Below are 24,658 nucleotides of genomic sequence, written 5' to 3'. Positions count from 1 at the left end.
GAACGTCGACGTCGACGTCGTCGTCCGGCTGAATATGAACTGACAGTTTTCTATTTACTGTTTAGTATTTGGGCGAATGGTGTTAGCATCTATCTGCTGGATGCCCATCTACCCACTGAACGGCTCGTAGCACGTTAGCATTAGCACATTTTGAACAACACGAAGCAGCATGAACACTCAAACGTCTTCAGAGACATGTCCGTCCAACATGTCTGAGGATGTCTGGAGTTTCTCATCAGGAATTAATCAGCAGAATGTTTACAAGAAGAAATAATACTTGCCATCGATGAGAGCAGAGATGTCTTCGTGTGTCCTCTGTCAGGGTGACCCTCAGGCGCTCATACATCAGGGTGAGGAAAGACAAGTCCAACCGTCTCTCCGTGGGCAGCAGGTGAGTCCATCACACACAAAATACATCCTGCAATGCAACATTTACACCAAGACATCGTTCACTCCATCTGTCCAATCACGTGTTGTGTGTTTGCTGCGTCCCGGCTTTGTCTTCTGTCCTCAGAGAGCCGTCTGAGAGTCCGTCTCGGTCTTCGGGATCCTTCGTCCCGTTCTCCTGGTTCACTGAAGGACGGGGGTCGCTCTCCTCATCCGGGACTCCCCCCTGCTCCCCCAAAATCACCCCACTGAGTTCTCCAAGACCCCGGAAGTCTCACTCGCAGGTAGAGAAGGAGCCGAGCTCGTCCTCCACCTTTGTCCGTCTCTCACTCACTCATCCTCAGTGTCTTCAGGCTTCCTTCAGGTGTTCAAAGATCGAGAAACTCTTCATTTGTTTGAGTTCCTGAGATTAACATGAACAGACAGCTGCCAGCCAATCAGAGGCCAGGGTTCTCTTTCACTCACTCGCTCACACACACACACACACACACACACACACACACACACACACACACACACACACACACACACACACACGAAACTTTAGAATTTTTGAACATTTCTGTCCTCAGTGGGAACCAATGAGCCACAGACAGGAAGTGAGAGCGTGTTGAGGGACGGACCAGCGTGTTGCTTTTTTGAGTTGATGAAATGAAAACATGTCAGAGTTTTAGACTCATGACAGACCAGAATGAGGGACTCAGATCAACCCGTTGGCGTCCCCCGCTGGACAGACTCTGTCCTGAAGACACGGTTGTGAATGTCTTTGACGTTTCTGTATGAAATCTGGAGAATTTCTTCTTCTGTGGTCACAAACAGGAAGGAGGAAACAGACAAGGACGATCAAACCCAGCTTTGAAACTGGTCTTCAGACTTCATGAGACAGTAAAGTCAATGTTGACTCTCCTCTCTGTCCTCCTTCAGGAGTCGGCTCTCAGTGAGGAGTTTTCTCCTCCTCACACCTCCTCCTCCACGTCTCCTCCTGTGGAATCCTCCTCCAGATCCTCCCATCCATACCACACCCTGTCCCAGTCCTCTGACGAGGTAACACACACACACACACACACACACACACACACACACACACACACACACACACGCTCGGTGTTTACATGAGTATCTTTGTGTCCATCTTCGGGACGACCTGGAAACCATACGAGCTGTTGGTCTTCATCACTGATGGCTGCTCCCCTCCGAAGAGGAGGCACCATAAGCGGTGTGAGAGGAAGCAGAGGAGGGGACAGCGTGGACGTGTCCAGGCTGGACTAAGAAAGAAAGACATCCCTTTATCAGTCACATACACACACACAGTGTGCACACCATGCATACTGTGAAATTGGTTTCTTCGATTTAACCCATCCCGTCACGTCCTTCCTCCGTGGCAGACGAGGGGCGGCGGGCTGCCACCCGACAGCAGCGCCATTGGTCAGGTGGTCAGGCCCCTTTCCTCAAGCAGCGGGCACCGAAGGCATGGTGGAGGACATGCCACCAGCGCCCACAGCGGGATTCGAACCGGGACCTTCTAGCTGTGAGGCGACAGTGTTACCACTTGTGCCACCGTGCCACCTAACTAGCAGCTAGTCCAAGCAGTCCGGCCGTCACAGACATTCTCCTGGCAAATGGACACTGTCCAGGCTCTGCTGTGGAGACGCTGAGCGGCACCAAATGTCTGGGCGTGCACAACGCTGCATCACTGGTCGAGAAAGTCCAGCAGCACCAGCAGCTACGTCCTCCACAGAGAGTCCCGTCGTGTTCTTCTACCGAGGCTCCACCCAAAGTATTCTGACCGGCTGCCATATATATATGTACACACACACACACACACACACACGCACACACGTATATATGTATATATACTGCAGTGATGTCACACAGGTGTGCGTTACCTTGTTGATGTGTGTCAGCAGGTTGAGTTCAGTTTGCAGGTTGCTCAGTCAATTCTGCAGACTTTTAATGGGACAAACAAACTGTCTCCTCCTCCTCCTCCTCCTCCTCCTCCTCCTCCTCCTCCTCCCCCTCCTCCTCCTCCTCCCCTTCCTCTACCTCTTCCCCTCCTCCTCCTCCTCCTCCTCCTCCCCTTCCTCTACCTCTTTCCCCTCCTCCTCCTCCTCCTCCTCCTCCTCCTCCTCCTCCTCCTCCCCTTCCTCTACCTCTTTCCCCTCCTCCTCCTCCTCCTCCTCCTCTTCCTCCTCCTCCCCTTCCTCTACCTCTTTCCCCTCCTCCTCCTCCTCCTCCTCCTCCTCTTCCTCCTCCTCCCCTTCCTCTACCTCTTTCCCCTCCTCCTCCTCTTCCTCCTCCTCCCCTTCCTCTACCTCTTTCCCCTCCTCCTCCTCCTCCTTCAGCCCTTCGATGACCCGTCGTGTCCGGTGTCTTCGTGGACGACTCAGCAGGTCTGTCAGTGGCTGAAAGGACTCAACATGGAGCAATACGTCCCAGAATTCAGTGCGAGGGACGTGGACGGACAGGAGCTGCTCCAGATGGACGGCAACAAGCTGAAGGTGAGATGAAGATGACGTCCTCTGTGGGGTCTTCATCAGGAACTTTGAGCAGCTGTGCTCAATGTCCATTTTTAAGACTAAAGCATGAAACATTTTACTTTTCTTCATTTCTGATTGTGAGAGGACAATTTTGAGTTAGCATGTGTGTTTTTATTTAAGTTACAGATCAAACTTTTATCGTCACTTAATGGGACTAAAGGGAAGTTTTACAAGACAAATTTGGTTCCTTTTGTCAGGGATCAGACAGACAAACTGGGGACCCGCAGAGCAGACCAGAGACTGACAGGGGATGACTAGAGGATTATTGGCAGTCCGGAGAGGCAGCAGTACAGAAACACTAGGCAGGTCCGGAGTCGCAAAACCAGAAAACCGTGAATCAGGCAAAGGGACAAAGACGCTGGCAAAAGGCAACGAGAGACAAAACAGGTCGCAACACGAGGAAGTCATAGACGAGGAAGAACGCTGGAAAGCTACTGACACAAGACGCAGACAATCTGACAAAGACATCACTGGGAAGGACAGGTATATATACACATGAGGGGTGGAACAGTTAGACAGAGGTGTAGACAATGAACAATCACACACGGGGAAATCAAGACACCTAACAAGACACCACAAAACAGGAACTGAAAACCCTACAAAACAAAACAGGAAGTGACACAGTCTAGGACCTGACTCCTTTAAAAAGTGAAATGTGGACATTTTGACCTCTTTTACGATGCCACAGTCTGTCCTCTGTAATGTTTCACAAAAGCGTTCAATATTCACCGAGTATGTCCTCTGTCCCGGTCCTCTGCAGGGTCTGGGCGTCCTCAGCTCGTCTGATCGAAGCGCTCTGAAGCGTCGCATTAAAGAAATCCAAAGTGCAGCAGAGAAAGAGAGAAAAGCTCTGGACAAGATGGAGAAACAGAAAGAAAAACAACGAAGAAAAGACCAAGAACAGCGCAGGAACTGACCACCACCACCAGAGGGAGACAGGGAGGACAGGGGACAGCAAGAGGGGGGACAGATGACAATGAGGTTGGGGGGGTAGTCTCTCTGTCCCCGGATACAAGTTTCCAGACAACCTGGAAAACCTGGTCAGCTTTCCAGTCCTGGAAAAGTCCTGGAAAAGGACAAATACAAACATGATGTCCTGGAAGTCAGTCCTGTTTTCTGCAGCAGCTTGTTGAAAAGTCTTGTAACCATTAAAATGAACGTTCACGCAGTTCAGACGGTGGCCCTGAAGGACAAATGCAGCAGATCAAAATGGATCTTAATCTTTGTTTTCTAATGCTTGTATGTGTCGTAATTTGCTGCTGATTTGATTTGAAAAACTATGACAGAAACGTCTGCATCATCAAAAGATATTTATTAAGAACGGTTTTCTCACAATGAAACTAAACCCGAGTGGAAACTGTGAAATTCACCTTTGAAAACAAACAAATCATCATAGTCTTAAATAACAATAAAAATATATCAAAACATAAAATTTCACTGAATAAAAAACAAAAGACATCATGAAAACAACAAATTAGCAAAGACATCAAAGGTACGACGTGTCCGACGGCCGCATCACCAACAGAGCGTGAAGCAGCAGCTCTGATGTCAAACACGTGTTTGTCTTACAGACATCGACTTATGTTAGCATGCTAACAGCTAGCTGCAGCCCGGCCTGTCCCATTTTACCTCTTTGTATGTCAAGAACTCCCAAAATGTCCAGAAAGGAAATATTCTGTTTACCTTCTTAAAGGGAGAAACACGACAGAACACCTGAGTTCAAGTTTCTCTTTCACTGAACGAAGACGAGTTTTCCAGGGTTTTAACTCTTCGTAAAACAAACTTCAGACTCGACAGAAACCAAATAAAACTCATCGTCTTTGCTTTTGCTTGTGTGTGTGTTTTGTCCTCTGGGGCCACCGTAGCAGTTTAAAGGACACATCTCCTGTACGCTCGTGATCCCACAGTCCATTGCATGCCAGGGTACAATGAAAGATTCCAATTGTCCAATAAAATAACAAACTCAAATTCATTATTTTCATATCAAAAAAATTAAAGTCAGGTCAAAAACTGTGAACCTGCTTCCATAAAGGCACCTGAACACGTCAGATATATCACTGCCCTGATTTGAGGAGCAGGTTAAGCCCCGCCCCTCTGAAGGACACATGAGTCAAAAGGAGGCGGGGCCTAAGATGCAACACACCTCAGTTTGATGTGACAAAATGAGAACCAGAACAGAATCATTGGTTCTGTTGAAATGTTTTGAAAGAATGTGAAGCAACGGCTGTTTGAAACCTCTGACCTCTGACCCTCTGACCCGTGACCCCTGACTCTCTGACCCTCTGACCTGTGACCCGACTCTCTGACCCTCTGACCTGTGACCCCTGACTCTCTGACCCTCTGACCCGTGACCCCTGATTCTCTGACCCTCTGACCTGTGACCCCTGACTCTCTGACCCTCTGACCTGTGACCCCTGACTCTCTGACCCTCTGACCCGTGACCCCTGATTCTCTGACCCTCTGACCTGTGACCCCTGACTCTCTGACCCTCTGACCTGTGACCCCTGACTCTCTGACCCTCTGACCCATGACCCCTGACCCTCTGAGTCGACTGCAAAACGATCATTTCAATAAAGAAATCTGTGAGAAACGTTTTGAAGGTCGACCTTCAGCTGATCGACGCTGTCAAACGTCTCTTTTTTTAACAGGATTCAAATAAAAAGTTGCTTGTTTTTTTCCTCAAACTCCAAAATGGATTTTTGATTTTGCGTAACCAAACGAAACATTCAAAGAATCTTGAGATGTCAGTTGTAGTTTCAGGAGTAAAGGCTGATTAAAGGTCAACCACAGATCGACGGACTTATCAGTGACAACCTGCAGGTGGCAGTAACGCACCAGGAAACAGAGGAGGAGGAGGAGGAGGAGGAAGACTGTCGGCTGGTGTTAATGATGCAGGATTTAACACACACATGAATACAGACAAACCTGTGAGGAGCTGAGCTGCGTCTGTTTGACGAGGCGTCAGATGACACACAACAACGATGATGACGATGATGGTGATGATGATATAAAGTCATTATTATTATTATTATTACATGGAAACAAACAACAATTACAAAGGAAAGCTAGCGGTGAAAACTTGTTTCATTCTCGTTAAATCAAACAAAGACTCCTGATTGGCCATTAGCATCAAAGTGTACAAACATCTGTCACATCTGGGTTTTCATAAATTAAATATCTTAAATAAATTAAATAAAATGAATTTACTTCAATATGCAAGCACCTGAACACAACTGAAGGTACCTGAACACAACTGAACACAGCTGATGGTACCTGAACGCACCTGAACACACATGAAGCGAACAGCAGTCAGCACATTTCCTGTCGCTGCTTCACAATAAAAGCATCCACATGATCACCAATGGAGAAGCTTTTATTGTGACAGAGCAGCAGCAGGAAGTGATCACTGGATCAAGTGACTACAGTGACGTTTGACGCCGGCTACAGCTAAAGATTGTTGATGAGTCCAGCTCTTCTAATTATTATTAAAATAGATTCTTTTGTCAATCATGAAAATCAAGTGAAAAAATGTCACTAACTTTTTTCTTGTTTTGTCCAAAAAAGCAAAAAAGTTTGTCTCAAACAAGTAATTGATTGTAAAAACAGCTGCCAGTGAATTTTCAAGTAATCATCAATGAACTGATCGTCCAATCAGCTGTGAGCGTGATTCCTGTTTCTCAAGCCATGAAGAAGAAATGTTAAAGGCGAGCGGCGTCTCAGGCAGAAGACTCGAGCCGAAGAGAGAAGGAAGCAGATCCAGCCGAGCAGGTTCAGACCTGCAGACCTCTCGTCTGCCGCCGGCGCCGCCACATTCCTGCTCTTTGTTCTCTGAAACAGACCCTCTGGTAAGACCGGCTCCACACGCTGAGCATTCTGGGATTGTTCTGCATCACCTCGGCCGATCGAGTAAGACGACGCTGAGTAGGAAAACGGTGGTGTCGAGACGTCTCAGTGTCCTCTGAATCTCCGTCCCACTAAACGTCCCCACAAACACCTCAGACGAAGGAAACAGATGAAAACAGCAGCAGCAGCAAAGATTGTCTCTGCAGGAAGACGTTTCACTCCGTCTGAGCTGCCGTCATCACTGATCCTGTTCCGTTTCCTGCCTGATGGAACTTGGTGGACTTCGGTTCTGCTCGGACAGACTGAACGAGTCCAGTTCGCGCAGCTCCTTCGCCTGTTTGGTCTTCACGCTGCTGCTGCTGAGTTTTGGTTTTCTGAACATCTGAAGGTGAAAATCAGAGCTGCTGGTAATTTTCTACTGTACACAGATTGTTTAGCAGAAGAAGATAATTTGGCGTCTCTGAGCTGCAGAACACAACGTCTGAAACGTGGTCAGTTTCACATCTCTGGACACATTAATTTAATCGTAGACATGAAACACGAGTTCTTCCAGCGACTCGTCTCAGCGAATGTACTGCAGCTCGCGAGGAAAAAACTCGATGTGTGTTTTGACCGCTGATGGACGATCAATGAAAAACCTCCCATGAGGCACTGCAGGTAGACACAGGTGATCATCGGGGCTTCCTGCGTGAGGTCATGACCTTTAGACTCCTCAGCTGTGTCACGCTAACATTTCCCATGTGTCCTTGAACGCAGCGTGGACGGGGTTTAGCGTGCGCCTGCAGCTCGGGTCCTGTAGGTGGCGACGGCTCTCAGACTACGAATCAGGTCGTGGCAGAAGGAGCGAAGCTGCGTTAGCGTCAAGTGGACCGCCACCTGGACGTCGTAGTTACCATGGAGACGGGAGGCCAGGTCCAGACTGTGGTTCTGATCCACCTCATCGGCGCTGAGCTGAGCCGCATCCTTCATCTAAAATACAGAAACACAAGGTCAGCTGTTGGCACGGGAGCAGCCAATCACAGTGAAGCTCCACTCAGACAGGATGAACATCGCAGGAGGAGGCGAGGAGCAGGAGGAGGAGGGACGAAATCTTCACTGAGCTCCTTCAGGACTCACGTTAACCTGCTGAACCTGCAGGACCTGGTCTGCAACAGTCAGTCAGCAGGACTGAAGTCTCCTCAGGGGGGCGAATCAGTCAGATGGGAACAGAACACGAAACACATAATCTGATTCAGTGTGACATCACTTCCTGTGGAGATCATCACTTCCTGTGGAGATCCACACTTCCTCCAGAACAAACCTCCAGAAACCCACTGAGAAACCACAGAAGAAGAAACTGCAGAACCTGAAGTCTCCTTCAGTCTCAGCGATCCAGACTGTACACACTGCTAGCAGGAGCAGCTAGCAGGAGCAGCTAGCAGGAGCAGCTAGCAGGAGCAGCTAGCAGGAGCCGCTAACAGCTAATCCAGCAGAATGTTGATGGCGGTTTGACGACATGTAAACAAATACAGCATTTGGAGTTTTTCTGAGGTCGTTGTGGCTTTAATTGTTTCTGTGATGCTGATGTGTTGGTGTTAGCATGTTAGCATCAGGTATGTGATACCTTGTTGATGTGTGTCAGCAGGTCTCTGAGGTCAGCTCGCAGGTCGCTCAGTCCGCTCAGTTTGTCCGAAAAAACTCCCAGCAGCCCCTGATACATCCGGCTGCCCGCTGACATACGACTCACGCAGATGTCCTGCAGGGGGCGACACACATCTGATTTGTACTGACAGGTGAAACTAACCAGGTGAGTGTCGACACTCATCAAACTGAGGCTGTTGGCGACTTCTTCAAAGTCTAAAAACACTTCAAATCCAAGATAAATATTTTATTCTTGTTGCGTCCCTCCAGCATCCGACAGGAATACCTCAAACCTCTTCAGGGACCTGACCCTCTTCAAAGACCCTGAGAACCTCCTCCAGGAACAAAGGAGGTCCTGTTTACTCTGTTTACACCTACTCCTCCTAAAGACCCCCCACAGTCCCCACGACACCATCCCCAGACTGCAGACTGACCAGAGTGAAGCTCTCTGACGGCGGCTTGATGACGGGGGCGGCAGGGATGCCCAGCGACGTCACCATCATCTGCAGGTTTACTGTCTGGCCGGCGGGGTCGAGGGTCAAACCCTGAGGAGCACAAAATGAGGTTATGAACACACGAAGAAGAAGAGCCAATAGGAGTCGAGCTGAAGCAGCCAATCGGGTCAGTCTAGTTCACCTGGGTGGTGACGGTGGCGGTATACACGGTGGGGATGTCTCTCAGGATTTTCTCCACCAGAGTCTTCGCTCGCTCGGCCGCCTCTCTGAGCGCCGACGGGGGGTCAGACAAGCTGACGGGAGCTGATTGGACCAAACCCACAAACAGGAAGTAGTGCAGGAGGGCGACGACTGGAGGAAGAAACGTTATTATTTACCAACAATTCATGTATTGAGGGTAAAGAATGCAACAAAATGATTTTATTTTTATCATCGTCCTCCAAAAGTCCTTTTGTAGTTCAAAGAGTGGGAAGTTTAATAGTTTCGAATGACTTACGCTATTAATTCTTTAGAAATCAGTTTGAGGCCACCCATATGGAGAAAATCATAATCTATTTATTAACAACCTTCCAGTTCATCGCTTCATTATTTATGAACGAACACTTGTAGCTGCTGACTGGATTGTTGTGATTATTACTGACTTTTATAAATGTGTAACATTAGTGATTCAGTAGAAATTAAAATATTTATTAACTGTCAATAAAAGTCACTGGTTTCGAATCAACATGTAAATATTAATGCAGACTTCATGTTGACTCTGACAGGTTTCAATACTGAACAGAAATAAAAGGAAATCAATATTTGACCAAAATTTCCCCCATCGGTCGTCTTTCTCGGCGCGGCCGGCGTGCGATCATAAATAAAACCGACAGTATTCGCAGTTGACAGTTAACATTTGCGTTTTTTACACAAATCTACGTGAACCACGTTTCATCGCGTCATCATCAACGGCTGCTGAGACGCTTCAGTCTGGACCAAAGTGGCATTAGCATCCAGAGTCATGCTGGCTAAAAATGAGCTAAATTCTGAATCAGCCATCAGTTACGTTACTGCTGACTGACGGACGAACAAAGTGTCTCATCATCAGTCCAAAGTCTTCACGTCCTGTCCTGCTTCCAGCTCTTACTCCTTCTTACTCTGCAGTGTTGGCAGGAACAGCCCTCATACGTGGATCTGGCACTAACAACCCTCCATACTCTGAGTCCAGGTGAGTCCTGGATGAGCTGAGGTGGAGGAGGTGTGCAGGTCTGATGATCGAGTCAACGCAGGTTTGCATTTGACACAAAAGTCGTGTTTTCCTCTAAGTTTGCTGACATCCTGAACCAAAGTCCGTGCACGTTAGTGAGGATTTAAGCTCCTACCTGAGCATCAGCGGAAATGAGAGTGAAGGTGTTCTTACTCATCACAGGGCTCATGTCTGTCAGGGCGGCTGTCTGTCTGTCGGTGCGCGTCCGCCGGTCAACTCCGTCACTTCTTCTTCAGCTTCCATTTGCAGCCGCTCGGACCTTTTATGTGCCTTCTCTCCTGCGGGGGTTTCCATTGACGGCACCGACGGCTGCACCGTCCGACTCATTCCGACAAATGACGAAGTGACGAACCTGCCAAAAGCTGTTGCGTCACAGCCAACGGTGAGATCCGCGCGCTGCGCAGACTCAGCTGCGCGGACCGGACGCACGTAAGCCTGCAGGGGTCTCACCTGCTGTGGGTAAAACACGTGACTGCACACCTTTACTTACGCTTTGCGGAACACCTGAAGACTTCTGACGTTTCACTCATGAAGAAGAAGAGACCAAAAAGTCATTAATTAAAGTTCATTAAAGTTCATTCATTCATACAAGTGATCAAAGTGAAATGAGCCGAACTGATCGATAAATAACAGATTTGAACATGAAGTCCAGTGAAAGCAGTACTCCACAGTACTAATACTTCATAATTCATTCAACTGAAATGATTGTTAGTTATTATTACTATTAGAACAATAATACTAATAATATAATGATAAGAATTGTTATTGTATCATTATCAGCAGTGGTGGAGGAAGTATTCCGAAGTAAAAGTACAGAATTTCAAGTATGCAAAGTAAAAGTACTCATTATGCAGAAAATGCAAAGCATCAAACAGGAAGCTGATCTGTGTGTGTGTGTGTGTGTGTGTGTGTGTCACCTTTCTTGATGAAATCCTGGAAAAGTGTGACTCAGCAGAAAAACATGTTTCAGAGCTTCACTTCCTGCTTCTTCACAGCTTTAATGTGCAAATGTAGTAAAATGACATCAAAATACTCAAGTACAAGTACTTTACTAACACAAAACATATGATTAACAAATAAAATATGACACATCAAAGCACATTCAAGTATCAGACGTATATGAAGTACTTCAAATGATCTTGAAGTAAAAGTACATTTTGTTAACAACTGTGTACTTTAAGTACACAAGTTCACACAAAGCTGTTAAAATGTGTCAGCAGCAGCTGAAAGTCTGCGTTTTGAATACTGTAGTATTTATGTATTTGTGTGTTTATGGATTTAAGTGTTGAACTATTAAAGTATTGAAGTATTAAAGTATTTCTGTATTTGTGCATTGAAGTATTTCTGTATTTAAGGTATTAACAGAAAACACTTTGACTGACACTCTTAGACTGTTCACATTATTCATTCACACACACACACACACACACACACACACACACACACACACACACACACACACACACACACACACACACACACTGACTCATGTGAACTGTGTAATATCAATATTTCCGATGTGCAATAATGTGAATTCAGTCTCTGTTTCACATCCTGCTTTGTTTAATGGGTGATGATGACGAGTGATGAAGATTGATGAAGATGAGTGATGAAGATTGATGAAGACGATTGATGAAGATTGATGAAGACAAGTGATGAAACGAGTGATGAAGATTGATGAAGATTGATGAAGATTGATAAAGACAAGTGATGAACATGAGTGATGATGATGAGTGATGAAGATTGATGAAGATGAGTGATGAAGATTGATGAAGATAAGTGATGATGACGGGTGATGAAGATTGATGAAGAGGAGTGATGAAGATTGATGAAGATGAGTGATGAAGATTGATGAAGATGAGTGATGAAGATTGATGAAGATAAGTGATGATGACGAGTGATGAAGATTGATGAAAAGGAGTGATGAAGATTGATGAAGATAAGTGATAAAGATTGATGAAGACGATTGATGAAGACGAGTGATGAAGACGAGTGATGAAGACGAGTGATGAAGCTCTGGCACGTTGACAGTCAGGTGACAGGAAGTGTCCTCTGGTTTTCCCTCATGTTGAAATCGAGACTCACCTTAGCGTCTCAGGTGTTGGACGTACCTGACGCCTGCAGGTGAGTGCCGCTCACCTGCTGACTCACAGGGTTGTCAGAGGTTATGAAATGTTTCTGTCATCACAGGTGAAGAGGCTGCTGGGAAACTGTTCCTGGATCAGATGTCATTAATTTAGACTCTTCATGTTTTGTGCTCCTCAGCTGTTTTTTTTTTTGATTATTGATTATTGATTATTGATCGTGCTGCTGACGTTTCTCACCTCCCGTCAAACTGAACGTTCCTTCAGATGAACCTTCATGTTTCATACGAATGAGGTGAAACGTGTCATGAATCTGACCTGAGATCAGCTGATGAGTTCAGGACTGAGTTCACGTCTCGCTTCATTCAAACTTCACACGAAATTAAAGCAGCTGATTATTAATGTGGTCCGACGGCCAACAGAGGGCGCCACAACGCTGCGCTCAGTCATCTGGAACCTGAACTGTTATACGAGGACGTCCCTGAAGAAGACGTCCTCTGGATGGACCTTTCAGCATTGATGGAGCCTTCAGGTGTGCAGGTGACCCATGAACACACCTGCTGGACCTTGTTAGAACAATCCTCTTTAGTTTGGTCAGTCCACGGAGCACTTGTCCTCCTGTGTCAGTCCGTCTCAGAGGAGCTCTGGTCCAGATTCTGGATGTGGTCTCACTCTGCTGCCGAATCTCAACCGGTCTGTGATGAACTCCTGAAGTGTCTGCGTCCATGTGTTCATCTCCTTCATCCTTCATGTGTTCATCTCCTTCATCCTTCATGTGTTCATCTCCTTCATCCTTCATGTGTTCATCTCCTTCATCCTTCATGTGTTCATCTCCTTCATCCTTCATGTGTTCACAGTGGTGAACTCGCGCCATCCTTAGATCGACTGAGCCTTTCCAGGACGCCCCGTTCATACCCAATCATGACTCTTTCACCTGTTAGCAGTGAGCCTGTTTACCTGTGGAATGTTCCAAACAGGTGTTTCTGTTTTTGTTGCTGCGTCAGATTTTTAGTTTTCATTCGTTTTTCTGGGTTTCCGTCATCAAGCCTCCTCTCAGCGCCTTCATGTTATTCTCATTATTTTCCTTTTAATCCTCCACATGACACAAGGGGTTATTATGTAAAGCACTGCGTCTGTGCGACTGACTGACTGACTGACTGACTGACTGACTGACTGACTGACTGACTGACTGACTGACTGACTGACGCCGGTGTGTGGCAGCAGGTCAGAGCTTCAGAGAACAGACTACATTACCCAGAACACCACAGAAACAACCGTGTAAACAAAACCAACGTGTTTATTAGTGACAGAAACAACAAAGAGCAGCTGAAGAGCTCAGAGGTTACAGCAGGAAAGCACAGCAGAGAGAGAAGAGGGGGATTGTGGGTAATAACTGATCTGCTAACATCAGCGTGTAGACACACACACACACACACCTACTTCCTGTCTGCACAGGAAGTCAGCCAGGAGGATCATGGAAAGCTGTCATCGTCATCTTCTGCCATTTCTTTGGCGAACTCCAGATCCTGCTGCTCGCGCTCCCGACGCTCCTGAACGCACCATGAACACACACACGCACACAAACACAAACACACACACACACACACACACACACACACATAAATATGTAAGTAATAGTAATAAATGAGGTTTTATTGACAGGATCATGTGACTTCCTGATCAGACTCAAACATGATCTGAAGAGTTTCTCTGCTCAGTGTGAACCTGATGAAGCTTCACAGGTGGATGTTCCTGTGTGTGTGTGTGTGTGTGTGTGTGTGTGTGTGTGTGTGTGTGTGTGTGTGTGTGTGTTACCTCTGCTGACTCCAGGTCCTTGTTGTAAGCTTTAGGAGGAAACCTCATGGCCTGCAGGACGACACACACACACAGCAGAGTCATTTTCTTCTCTTTGAACGTCCTGAATGATGATCATGTGATCAACGGGATCAATAATCTGGATCAATTTCAATCACAACAGTGACATCACACGGCTTCAACGTTAGTAACACCCGAGAGCTTAAATTTGGGTTTCTGGTTTGTAGAAGATGAATCTCATCAAACGGCTTCTTCTCCTTCTCCTGTCTCCACCTGTTCATGACGTCACTCCGACCTGCATACTGTCAGGTGTGTCTCAGGTGTGTTACCTTGACAGACATGTTGTGGATGTCCAGGCAGAAGGAGATTCTCTGGTGAAAAGCCAGCTGAGGCTCTCTGGTCCCGTAGATATCCATGGTCTCTTTTGATTGGACGAAACCTTTCTCGTGGTTGATGCTCGCCTCAATCACCCCATCACGGATCGCCTGAAGGACACGGACACACACACACACACACACACACACACACACACACACACACACACACACACACACACACACACACACACACACACACACACACACACACACACACACACACACACACACACACACACACACACACACACACACACACACACAGATCACATCAGGGGATTCCTACCCACTGCCCCAGGGGCTGCCCGTGTTTCTGAGAGGATCTCTGACAGGTGTTTCTTTCTGATTGGCTGGATGTACATTCAGTCTGCAGCTGACGGCCAATCGGTGTGTGCCAATCAATGAGCTTCAGACTGTCTGAGGACCAAAACAAAGACTGACTTCAAACTGAAGCTCGAGGACGATCGATACGACCTCAAACTTACAGCCTGAACGCTTTGACATGTTTCTGCTGGTTAGCCCGCTGAATCGGGCGTTAGCACGTTCTGTGGCTAACATGGCTAGCAGCAGCGTGGGAGCCTCTCACATTGAGGACAGTCAGAGAAACTGTGGACGTTCAGCCTCGTTTAAAGAAGCAGAGCAGCAGCTTTGACGTGGAAACTGTTTCTTCTCGTAGCTTTTTGTGTCGTCTCTCGTAGCCTGAGCTAACGTTAGCGCCACCTTCATGCTGCAGCTCCAGCTCAGCTGCTCTGTTTGCTTTTTCTGCCTCGTAAATGCTGCTGAGACGTCTGAACCTTCCTCTTATTTCACGCTGAGGTCGCGTTCTGAGCTGCCGGCTGACTGCAGCGTGACGATAAACCTCAAACCTCAACCTCTGAGAGGACGGCGTGGACATGGTCCAGGTCCCTGCAGACCTCATGAGCTCATGATTTAAGACTGGAAAAGTTCTGGTTTCTGCTATGTGATGTCACAAAATGTTCACAGGATTGAACTCTGCTCATGAGCTCGTCTTCCTGTTACCTTGGCGACGATGAACTCTGCGTCCTCTGGACTGTCCAGCTGCAGCTTCTGAGCGATGTCCGCCAGAGAGATTCGAGAGTACGACAGGCTGATCATCCGCACACCTGACACACACGCACGCACGCACACACGCACGCACACACGCACACACACACACACACACACACACACAGAGTCACAAATAAATAGGAGATTTCAAACTCAAAATGTGATGTCATAGGTGATCTAGCCTGTGATTGGCTCACCGGTCTTGATGACGTTGTGTCTCAGGCGGATGATGAGTGTGTACGTCCCATCTGTCTGAAACTTCTCCCCAAACTGCTCCAACACCTGGTTAAACTTGGCCAGGTTACCTGTTCTCACGGCTGAACACACACAGTACACAGAGTACACAGAGTACACTCATTAGTATTTTCCAGGTCAAACTGTACAACGATGGAAAAGGTTTTAAAGTGTGATCAATAAAAAGTGCTCAAACACTGAAGGCCACATGTCATTGATTAGTTTTAATCTAAAACACCAAACACATTCACAGACTCAGAGTCAGCGACGCGACGCTCGCCGCGCACACAGACGCGTCGACGCGTGGGAAATACTGACCCTGAGTCAGCAGGAAGTACGGCATCAGCGACCTCTTGAGCGACGGCTGTCTGAACTGCAGTCTGTCTGGAATCTCTCCCAGCAGCAGCTCCACCACGATCAGCAGCTTGTGCACCTGCAGACGGACCAGAGTGACCGACAGGTGAGCTCACCTGAGCACAGGTGACAAGTCCACCTGAAGCACCACAGGTAACTGAACACACAGACTGACTGGCCAGTACAAATGCACAGTGTCAGCGTGTGTCACTGTGTGTCAGTGTGTGTCAGTGTGTGAGCGTGTGTCAGTGTGTGAGCGTGTGTCAGTGTGTGAGCGTGTGTCAGTGTGTGAGCGTGTGTCAGTGTGTGAGCGTGTGTCAGCGTGTGTCAGCGTGTGTCAGCGTGTGTCACTGTGTGTCAGCGTGTGTCAGTGTGTGTCAGCGTGTGTCAGCGTGTGTCAGTGTGTGTCAGTGTGTGTCAGCGTGTGTCAGCGTGTGTCAGCGTGTGTCAGCGTGTGTCAGTGTGTGTCAGTGTGTGTCAGCGTGTGTCAGCGTGTGTCAGTGTGTGTCAGCGTGTGTCAGCGTGTGTCAGTGTGTGTCAGTGTGTGTCAGTGTGTGTCTTACAGTCTGTTTGAAGCCCACTGCAGTGTGTTGTGGAGCCTTCCTCAGAGCGTTGGTCAGAGTCCTGCGAGCCTCAGAGTACTCCAACTGGATTGCCTTAATTCGACCTGGAGGTCACATGACACTCAGGTCACAAACACGTCTCACCTGTGTAGTACAGCTATCTGTCTCACCTGTGCAGCACAGTTATCTGTCTCACCTGTGCAGCACAGCTATCTGTCTCACCTGTGCAGCACAGCTATCTGTCTCACCTGTGCAGCACAGCTATCTGTCTCACCTGTGCAGCACAGCTATCTGTCTCACCTGTGCAGCACAGGTATCTGTCTCACCTGTGCAGCACAGCTATCTGTCTCACCTGTGCAGCACAGGTATCTGTCTCACCTGTGCAGCACAGCTATCTGTCTCACCTGTGCAGCACAGCTATCTGTCTCACCTGTGCAGCACAGGTATCTGTCTCACCTGTGCAGCACAGCTATCTGTCTCACCTGTGCAGCACAGGTATCTGTCTCACCTGTGCAGCACAGCTATCTGTCTCACCTGTGCAGCACAGGTATCTGTCTCACCTGTGCAGCACAGCTATCTGTCTCACCTGTGCAGCACAGCTATCTGTCTCACCTGTGCAGCACAGCTATCTGTCTCACCTGTGCAGCACAGCTATCTGTCTCACCTGTGCAGCACAGCTATCTGTCTCACCTGTGTAGTACAGGTATCTGGCCCATTCGTTGTTGTTGGCGAGTTCAGGGAACACTGATTTGGAAACCAACTTCTCGGCCTGGTCGTACAGGTTGAAGTACAGGTAGTTCCTCAGCAACAGGTTGAGGAGGACGGCCTGACCGTCGGCGTCGTGACGCAGAGTCGCCGTTCGCAGACGAGTGTGGAGGAAGCTGAGGGTTCAAACACACACACGGTTCAGGTTAAAGTCTGAGGTCGATCAGACTGACAGTTTCATTACCAATCAGTGTCTGAGGTGAGCACTTTGGTCCCGCCCACACCTGGTCTTAATATGCGATCTGAGTCAATGACGTGATCGGGGCTGGTGGACTACAAACATGCAGGTCATCTCTGACAGGTGAAGGCGGACACCTGCTCCTCACCTGGAGAGTGACTGAGATCAGGAGGCCACAGGAAGTGACATAAAGCTGCAGTCAGACGGGCAGTTTCCAACAGGAAGTCACAGATAAACTCACTTCCTGTTGGACCTGAGCTGACTGGAGCGTACGGAGCTCGTGTTCTTCAGTTTGACAGTGTGAACCTCCATGTTAGTGCACACTTTCACATTCATGTGAGCAGACCTCAGATCAGTTTGTCTAGAGATCAAACCTGTTTCTTCTCAGAACACAAACAGTTTTTATTATCCATCAGTGTGTGTGTGTGTGTGTGTGTGTGTGCAGGTGCCAGCGTGTCTCTCTGTGTCTGCGTCTCTGCGTGTCTCCGTATGTCTCTGTGTCTCTGCGTGTCTCTGTGTGTGTCTCTGCGTGTCTCCGAGTCTCTGCGTGTCTCCGTGTCTCTGCATGTCTCTGTGTGTCTCCGTGTCTCTGTGTCTCCGTGTGTCTCTGCGTGTCTCCGCGTCTCTGCGTGTCTCTGCATGTCTCTGTGTGTCTCCGTGTGTCTCTGTGTCTCTGCGTGTCTCCGTGTCTCTGCATGTCTCTGTGTCTCCGTGTGTCTCCGCGTCTCTGCGTGTCTCTGCATGTCTCTGTGTGTCTCCGCGTCTCTCCGCGTGTCTCCGCGTCTCTGCATGTCTCTGTGTCTCCGTGTGTCTCTGCGTCTCTGCGTGTCTCTGCGTGTCTCTGCATGTCTCTGTGTGTCTGCATGTCTCTGTGTGTCTCTGTGTGTCTCCGTGTGTCTCTGCGTGTCTCTGCATGTCTCTGTGTGTCTCCGTGTCTCCGTGTCTCTGCATGTCTCTGTGTGTCTCTGTGTGTCTCTGCGTGTCTCCGCGTCTCTGCGTACCTGCGCATGGTGTCGAACTGGTTGAGGAACTCGTACACTCTGGCGTGGTAATAGTAACACTTGGCGGCGACCAGATCCAGAGCTCTGCGGTTCTTTGAGCCGATCTTCTGCAGCAGGTCGTCAGACACTTTCTGAGCCTGTTGAGGAGGACAAGTCAGAAGACGTTCCCAGTTACTGTTGACACGTCCACTGCGAGACATGAAAGCACAGAGGAAGAACCAAACCAACGTGTCTCCTGTGTCCAATTCACATCTGTCCAATTCACAAGATGGGACAAATAATTAAGAAAACCGTTTCACAAAGTTTAGAAAGTTTCCTCTAAATCAACAACTGACAAAACTACAGACAGAGAGACAGAGAGAGACAGACAGAGAGACAGAGAGAGACAGACAGACAGACAGACAGACAGACAGACAGACAGACAGACAGACAGACAGACAGACAGAGAGAGACAGACAGACAGACAGACAGACAGACAGACAGACAGACAGACAGACAGACAGACAGACAGAGGGAGAGAGACAGAGACAGACAGAGAGACAGACAGACAGACAGACAGACAGACCTCGGTGTATCTCTTGTTGTTGGTCAGGTGAACCACCAGCAGCAGCTGCAGGTAAGCCTCCACCTCCGGCAGCAGAGGCGCCGATGCTGCTTTACCTGTCCTCGGACGAAACTGGACGTCTCCATCCGCGGTCTCCATCGGCTGGCAGGGAGACAGACAGACAGACAGACAGACAGACAGACAGACAGACAGACAGACAGACAGACTCAAAGTCAGTTACTGAAAAAATATGGATCTTGTTTTGGAGTCAAATCCTCTCAATGAGTTCAAACAATGCCGTAATCGTTCCAGTATTGATCCATTTCATCCAACTGATTAACCAATCGATCGCTTCAGAACGAGGCCAAAGGAGGAATGTAACTTTCATTATCAATGGTGTCGCAGGAGGCGACCGCTCAGATCAACGCTCCACAGGTTCATCATCGTGCTGTCAAAAATATCGCATTAACGCCAATCTATTTTAACGGCGTCATATTTTATTGCGAGATTAACGCTCTTTGTGACCTCGTGAACTTGTAGTTTTTTAGAAGCTGTGGCCACTGCTGGTATCCTTAGAAAAACTACAGGATTGTAAACAGGAAACAAAACAACAGACACGCCCCACGCACGCGTTCGGTCTCGCCGCTCGCTGTCAAAGAGTAGACGAGCGGTTTGTGCGGATGTCAAGCGCGAAACGCCGAAACGCAAGCGAACAAGATTCTGAATGAAAAGTTAAAAAGTTGCCACGAGTCGACTGACAGGACCACAGTTATCTGTGTGTGTTGTCGGTGTGATGAATGATCAGCGCAGCACATCCAGTCTGAAACACCACTTGAGGGCCAAACACACGGCGAATGAGAATTCTTCGCCGCCTCCTCATTAAAACCAGGCGACGATGGACGTCTTTCCACAGAGACATGTGGACGCTGGTATGTTCAAAGGAAACTGAAGAAAGGAACGTTTCAGCCGTGGTTTAACTGCACTACAGGCTGAGTCCTAGTTTACAACGATGTGCTCTTCCACTATCCACTTTTCCACGTTAATAAGAGCATTAAAATGACCATTCAAGGGACATTTAGAATAGATAAAAATGTGCAATTAATTTGCGATGAAATATTTTAATTGATTGACAGCACTAGTTAATAAATACTAAAAGCAGACTCCTCACCTCCTCCAGGAAGCTGAGCAGGAAGTCTCTGGTGGACGTGTTGTTGGTGAAGAAGCCAAAGATGGCTTTATGCAGGACGTTGGTGTTGAGACGCCGGCTGGTGGACGGCAACGCCCGGAGAGCGCGGAGGACAAACCGAGGCTCCTTCCCCGACACCGCCTTTTCTATCTGCTTCACATGCTCCTTAATGTCTGAGGAGGACGAGGAGAGACAGATCAGAGAGGAGGAGGAGGAGGAGGAGGAGAGACAGATCAGAGAGGAGGAGGAGGAGGAGGAGAGACAGATCAGAGAGGAGGAGGAGGAGGAGAGACAGATCAGAGAGGAGGAGGAGGAGAGACAGATCAGAGAGGAGGAGGAGGAGGAGAGACAGATCAGAGAGGAGGAGGAGGAGGAGGAGAGACAGATCAGAGAGGAGGAGGAGGAGGAGGAGAGACAGATCAGAGAGGAGGAGGAGGAGGAGAGACAGATCAGAGAGGAGGAGGAGGAGGAGGAGAGACAGATCAGAGAGGAGGAGGAGGAGAGACAGATCAGAGAGGAGGAGGAGGAGGAGAGACAGATCAGAGAGGAGGAGGAGGAGGAGGAGAGACAGATCAGAGAGGAGGAGGAGGAGGAGAGACAGATCAGAGAGGAGGAGGAGGAGAGACAGATCAGAGAGGAGGAGGAGGAGAGACAGATCAGAGAGGAGGAGGAGGAGAGACAGATCAGAGAGGAGGAGGAGGAGGAGGAGAGACAGATCAGAGAGGAGGAGGAGGAGAGACAGATCAGAGAGGAGGAGGAGGAGGAGGAGGAGGAGGAGACACGTTTGAGAACATCCAGTAAAATGAAAACTGCTCATCTGCACAAACAGTTTCTGCACACATTAACGTTTATATTGATCTGAAAGGAAACAGAGTCTGTGTTTGTCAGGATGATCAATCAATCAATTGATGGGAGCTTTGATCAGAATCAGTTAAAGTTGTTTTCCATCACACTGAACTGAACCTCTTTCCACAGTGTGAAGTGACGTCACTTCACACTGTGGAAAGCTGATTGTTTATCAACACTTTTCACAGACTAAACTATTGATTAACTACTGATTTCTGATTGATTTCAAAGGAATGATTAGCTGCAGCCCTCGTATCTCCATAGAAACACGTTTTGGAGTCAGGTCCAGGTCAAATAAAGTTTAACAAACCTTAAATCGGATTTTCAGGTGTCTTTGTGGTATTTAAGGGGGCTCGAGTAAACCTGGTCTGAGGTGGTCTGACTGGACAACAACACTAAAAATCTGTCATCTTGTCAATATCCAACTAAAATAAAGGACACACGACTCTGAGACCGGGTTTAACCCAGTCTCTGCAATCCGCGGGTTGAGTCCAGATCTAACACCGTGTCCATGCACAGTGGGTTCTGGTCTAGACCAGGTCTGATGTGGTCTGGATGAGGAAAAAGCAGCAACAGTATTTCCTGGTTTCGTGAGCATTTAAACTGTTTTTCAAATGTTAGTCCAGTCCACGTAAAACCGTGTTTGACCTAGACCTGGTCTACAAATCTGAAGACAGGTTTAAGTGGACTTCATGTAGATCTGGTTCTGTGAATCCACAACCATTCTGTCTCTGTGCTGTTTTTACACCTGAAGTTCAGAGACTATCATCCGTTAACGGTCTTTAATGAGCTCCCCTCCCGTCGGTGTTTACGGTGAACGGTTAGCTTCGGCTAGCTGCTAACCGTCATGCTAACAGGCTAGCTGACGTTAGCGCTAAGTGAAGGTTTTCTTCAGCGAACCAGAGTCTGGCTGTGGGGACAGAGGGACTTTCTAATCTCAGGTTTACCGTCCAGAGTCACGCTGTCAAGCTCCTTCGGCTGTTTGGCCGCGTTAGCTGTATCCTCCTCCGGCATCTCCACGTCTTGCGGCTCCGGGCCCGGGTCCTTCGGCTTCTCGGCTTTGGAGTCCCGGTCCCGGCCACCCGCTTTGTCCCGCCGCTTGGCCGCTGTCTCCTTCATGACGTCTGGAAGACAAACAGCTCGCAGTCAGAAGAAATAAAGAACTCCGTCAGTTTAACTGAGACCAGAGTTTATCTGCAGAGTCACGTCCACCTACTTCAGTTTGTTCGCTCCTACAATGACTGGCAACTATTTTGAAGCGCAAAGGATTGTGGGGTGCGCCAGGCAGTATAAGATGATCGCAGAAACTAAAGCAGCAGCTAATCGATAACAGATGGATTCGATCCGCCTGTAAACAGGTGTTTGTTTCCCGTGGCCAGCTGTCAATCAATCGATCAATAAAACTGTCGTAATGAGGTTTAATTCATAATCAAATCATTTTGTCTCTGCTGTGAGGTTCAATCATTTATTTTCACTGATAATTAATTAAATTAAATTAACCCAATCAATGATCACATCAGATGTATTAAATTATTGACATAAACAGTTAATCAATATAAGATAATGTAAAATATGAAATTAAGGTCAAATGTATAAATAAGAAATTCAAAGTAAAAGTCCTGATAGAGAAAAGGTGCAGCTGAAGGACAAAGGATCAGCAGCAGCGTCCTCTGCTGGACAGAAGGTGAACCTGAACAAAGGAGCAGAAATGTTTCGTGTAGATGTGGATGAAAAACAAAAACGTTTGTCACAAATAAACTATTGACAGACATCATAAGTGCACCGTCAGTCTTCTTTTCACAAGGAAAACAGCCGATAGGTTAAAAAAGAGAGAAGCATTCAATTCAATTCAATATACCTTTATTAGTCCTGCAAGGGGAAATTCCAATTTACAGCAGCATCGCTAATACAGTATATAGAAATCAGAATGAGAAATACTTTATTAATCCCCGAGGGGAAATTGTTTTCATTGCAGTGCTCCTTACAGGAATGGAATTAGAATAAAATTAGAAAAGAAAGAAAGAGAAAAGAGAGAACTATATATATAAAAAGCAAATACAAAAACAAATATTAACATTGAGAATATATATATATAAAACAAAATATACCATAAAATATTGACAGAATATAAAACAATATATATATACTGAGGAAAAAATAAACAGTACATACAAACAGGTGTGCAAAGTATTACAAATGAATGTGCAAGTAACAGATGTTTAGTCAGATATGTAACAGATGAGTGAAAAGACCAGTGAAGTCCAAGGGCCATTCAGGTCGATGTCCACAGGCAGGAATGACTTCCTGTAGCGTCCAGTCCTGAGTTTAGGTGGGACGAGTCTCTCACTGAACGTACTCCTGTGCCTGGCCAGCACAGCATGAAGTGGCTGTGAGACGTTGTCCATGATAGTCCTCAGCTTAGTCAGCGTCCTCCTCTCTGACACCATCGTCTGAGGGTCACACTCCATCCCCACGGCGTCGCTGGCCTTGCGGATCAGTTTGTTGAGTCTGTTGGCGTCCGCCGTCCTCAGCCTGCTGCCCCAGCACGCAACAGCATAGAGAATAGCACAAAAGAGTGTAATAAAAATAAACACGATCTTAAATTATAAATTTCAATCAATAATACATCATCAATAATACAAAACAAAATCTGAATAAAATAAAAGATAAGAAACCATGAGCAGGTGTAACAAGAAAAGAATAAATATTCCTGTTCAGTTAAATAATTGAATAAACCAAAAATAACAACAAATAATGAGAGATTATCAAAGAATCTGTAAAGTTATAGAATTATGAAAATATGGATGAAAAATATATTTTTCACGAGTTTAAAAACCGGAAATGAAAGAAAACAGTTTTATTTTGTGAGAAAATGAGAGAATTTCGTTGTGACGTATATCCGGTGCGGTTTTATCAGGGCCAGGTGACAGGTGATGGGTGGGCGGGGCTTGTTGCTGCCGTCTGCTCCGTGCTGATAGAGCTCGTGCCCTCAGTGAGCAGCGCGAGCCCCGCACGTTCAGGCTGTCAGAAATGATTTTTCCATCAACACGAAGAAGAAGAAGATGAAGCGTTTTCTCCTCTCTGACGGTCTCAAGCGTTCCGAAGTGGACTCGGTTTGTACGGACTGTCGGGAGTTCGTCCAAAGATCAGAGGCGGACTCCAGCGGACCCTGTTGGAACCTGGACTTTAAAGATCCTCTGCGGGTCAGCTGGAGCTGAGCTGGTTTCTGTTGTGGTTTTACAGGTTCCAGTTTTTCCACTGCTGCAGACACAGTAAGAAAAGCTCAACCTTCAGCAGAAATATCATTTCATTTAAAGACCAAAGAAGAAGAATCTGTATTTAAAAACAGTTGAAACCAGTTCATACAGCAAACCAGTAAAAGGTTCAAATAAAACATAAACAAACAAAGATAAACAAAGGTAAACAACAATAATAATGAAGATAAAATCAATAAAAATAAAATAACAGAAAATAAAACTCATCAAAGCTTTTTGTTTGACTCAGTTTAACCAAAATATAATTTTTGAAAAAACAAAAACTTCATTTATTGATTAG

General features: G+C 47.2%; 3 protein-coding genes across 3 annotated transcripts in view; 1 reads left to right on the top strand and 2 right to left on the bottom strand.

Annotated features, from left to right (window-relative positions):
* The window catches only part of samd14 (sterile alpha motif domain containing 14), a 13,822-nt gene extending 9,935 nt beyond the window's left edge, over positions 1–3,887 (top strand). Inside the window, exons 7-11 of the mRNA XM_070980905.1 lie at positions 323–391; positions 515–671; positions 1,312–1,431; positions 2,730–2,885; positions 3,685–3,887. Of these exons, the coding sequence (XP_070837006.1) occupies positions 323–391; positions 515–671; positions 1,312–1,431; positions 2,730–2,885; positions 3,685–3,840 (658 nt within the window). The 3' untranslated portion in view covers positions 3,841–3,887. The remainder of the gene's footprint in view (positions 1–322; positions 392–514; positions 672–1,311; positions 1,432–2,729; positions 2,886–3,684) is intronic.
* A 330-nt stretch (positions 3,888–4,217) lies between these two features.
* On the bottom strand, positions 4,218–10,421 carry LOC139343327 (uncharacterized). The gene is made up of 5 exons (XM_070980906.1): positions 10,242–10,421; positions 9,024–9,193; positions 8,822–8,932; positions 8,371–8,502; positions 4,218–7,736 (listed from the first exon to the last, which is right to left on the bottom strand). The coding sequence occupies exons 1-5, from the start codon at positions 10,255–10,257 to the stop codon at positions 7,536–7,538; spliced, it is 630 nt and encodes a 209-aa protein (XP_070837007.1). The 5' UTR covers positions 10,258–10,421; the 3' UTR covers positions 4,218–7,535.
* A 3,030-nt stretch (positions 10,422–13,451) lies between these two features.
* Positions 13,452–22,412, bottom strand: psmd3 (proteasome 26S subunit, non-ATPase 3). Its single transcript, XM_070980985.1, has 13 exons — positions 22,320–22,412; positions 22,051–22,227; positions 20,240–20,430; positions 19,093–19,233; positions 18,528–18,664; positions 17,274–17,464; positions 16,584–16,687; positions 15,985–16,099; positions 15,630–15,749; positions 15,385–15,488; positions 14,317–14,472; positions 13,988–14,038; positions 13,452–13,722 (listed from the first exon to the last, which is right to left on the bottom strand). The coding sequence occupies exons 2-13, from the start codon at positions 22,220–22,222 to the stop codon at positions 13,645–13,647; spliced, it is 1,560 nt and encodes a 519-aa protein (XP_070837086.1). The 5' UTR covers positions 22,223–22,227; positions 22,320–22,412; the 3' UTR covers positions 13,452–13,644.
* Between the last annotated feature and the right edge of the window lie 2,246 nt (positions 22,413–24,658).

Source organism: Chaetodon trifascialis, chromosome 15, assembly GCF_039877785.1.
Source record: "Chaetodon trifascialis isolate fChaTrf1 chromosome 15, fChaTrf1.hap1, whole genome shotgun sequence".
Taxonomy (NCBI): Eukaryota; Metazoa; Chordata; class Actinopteri; order Chaetodontiformes; family Chaetodontidae; genus Chaetodon; species Chaetodon trifascialis.
This window is presented reverse-complemented; position numbering and strand designations above follow the sequence as displayed.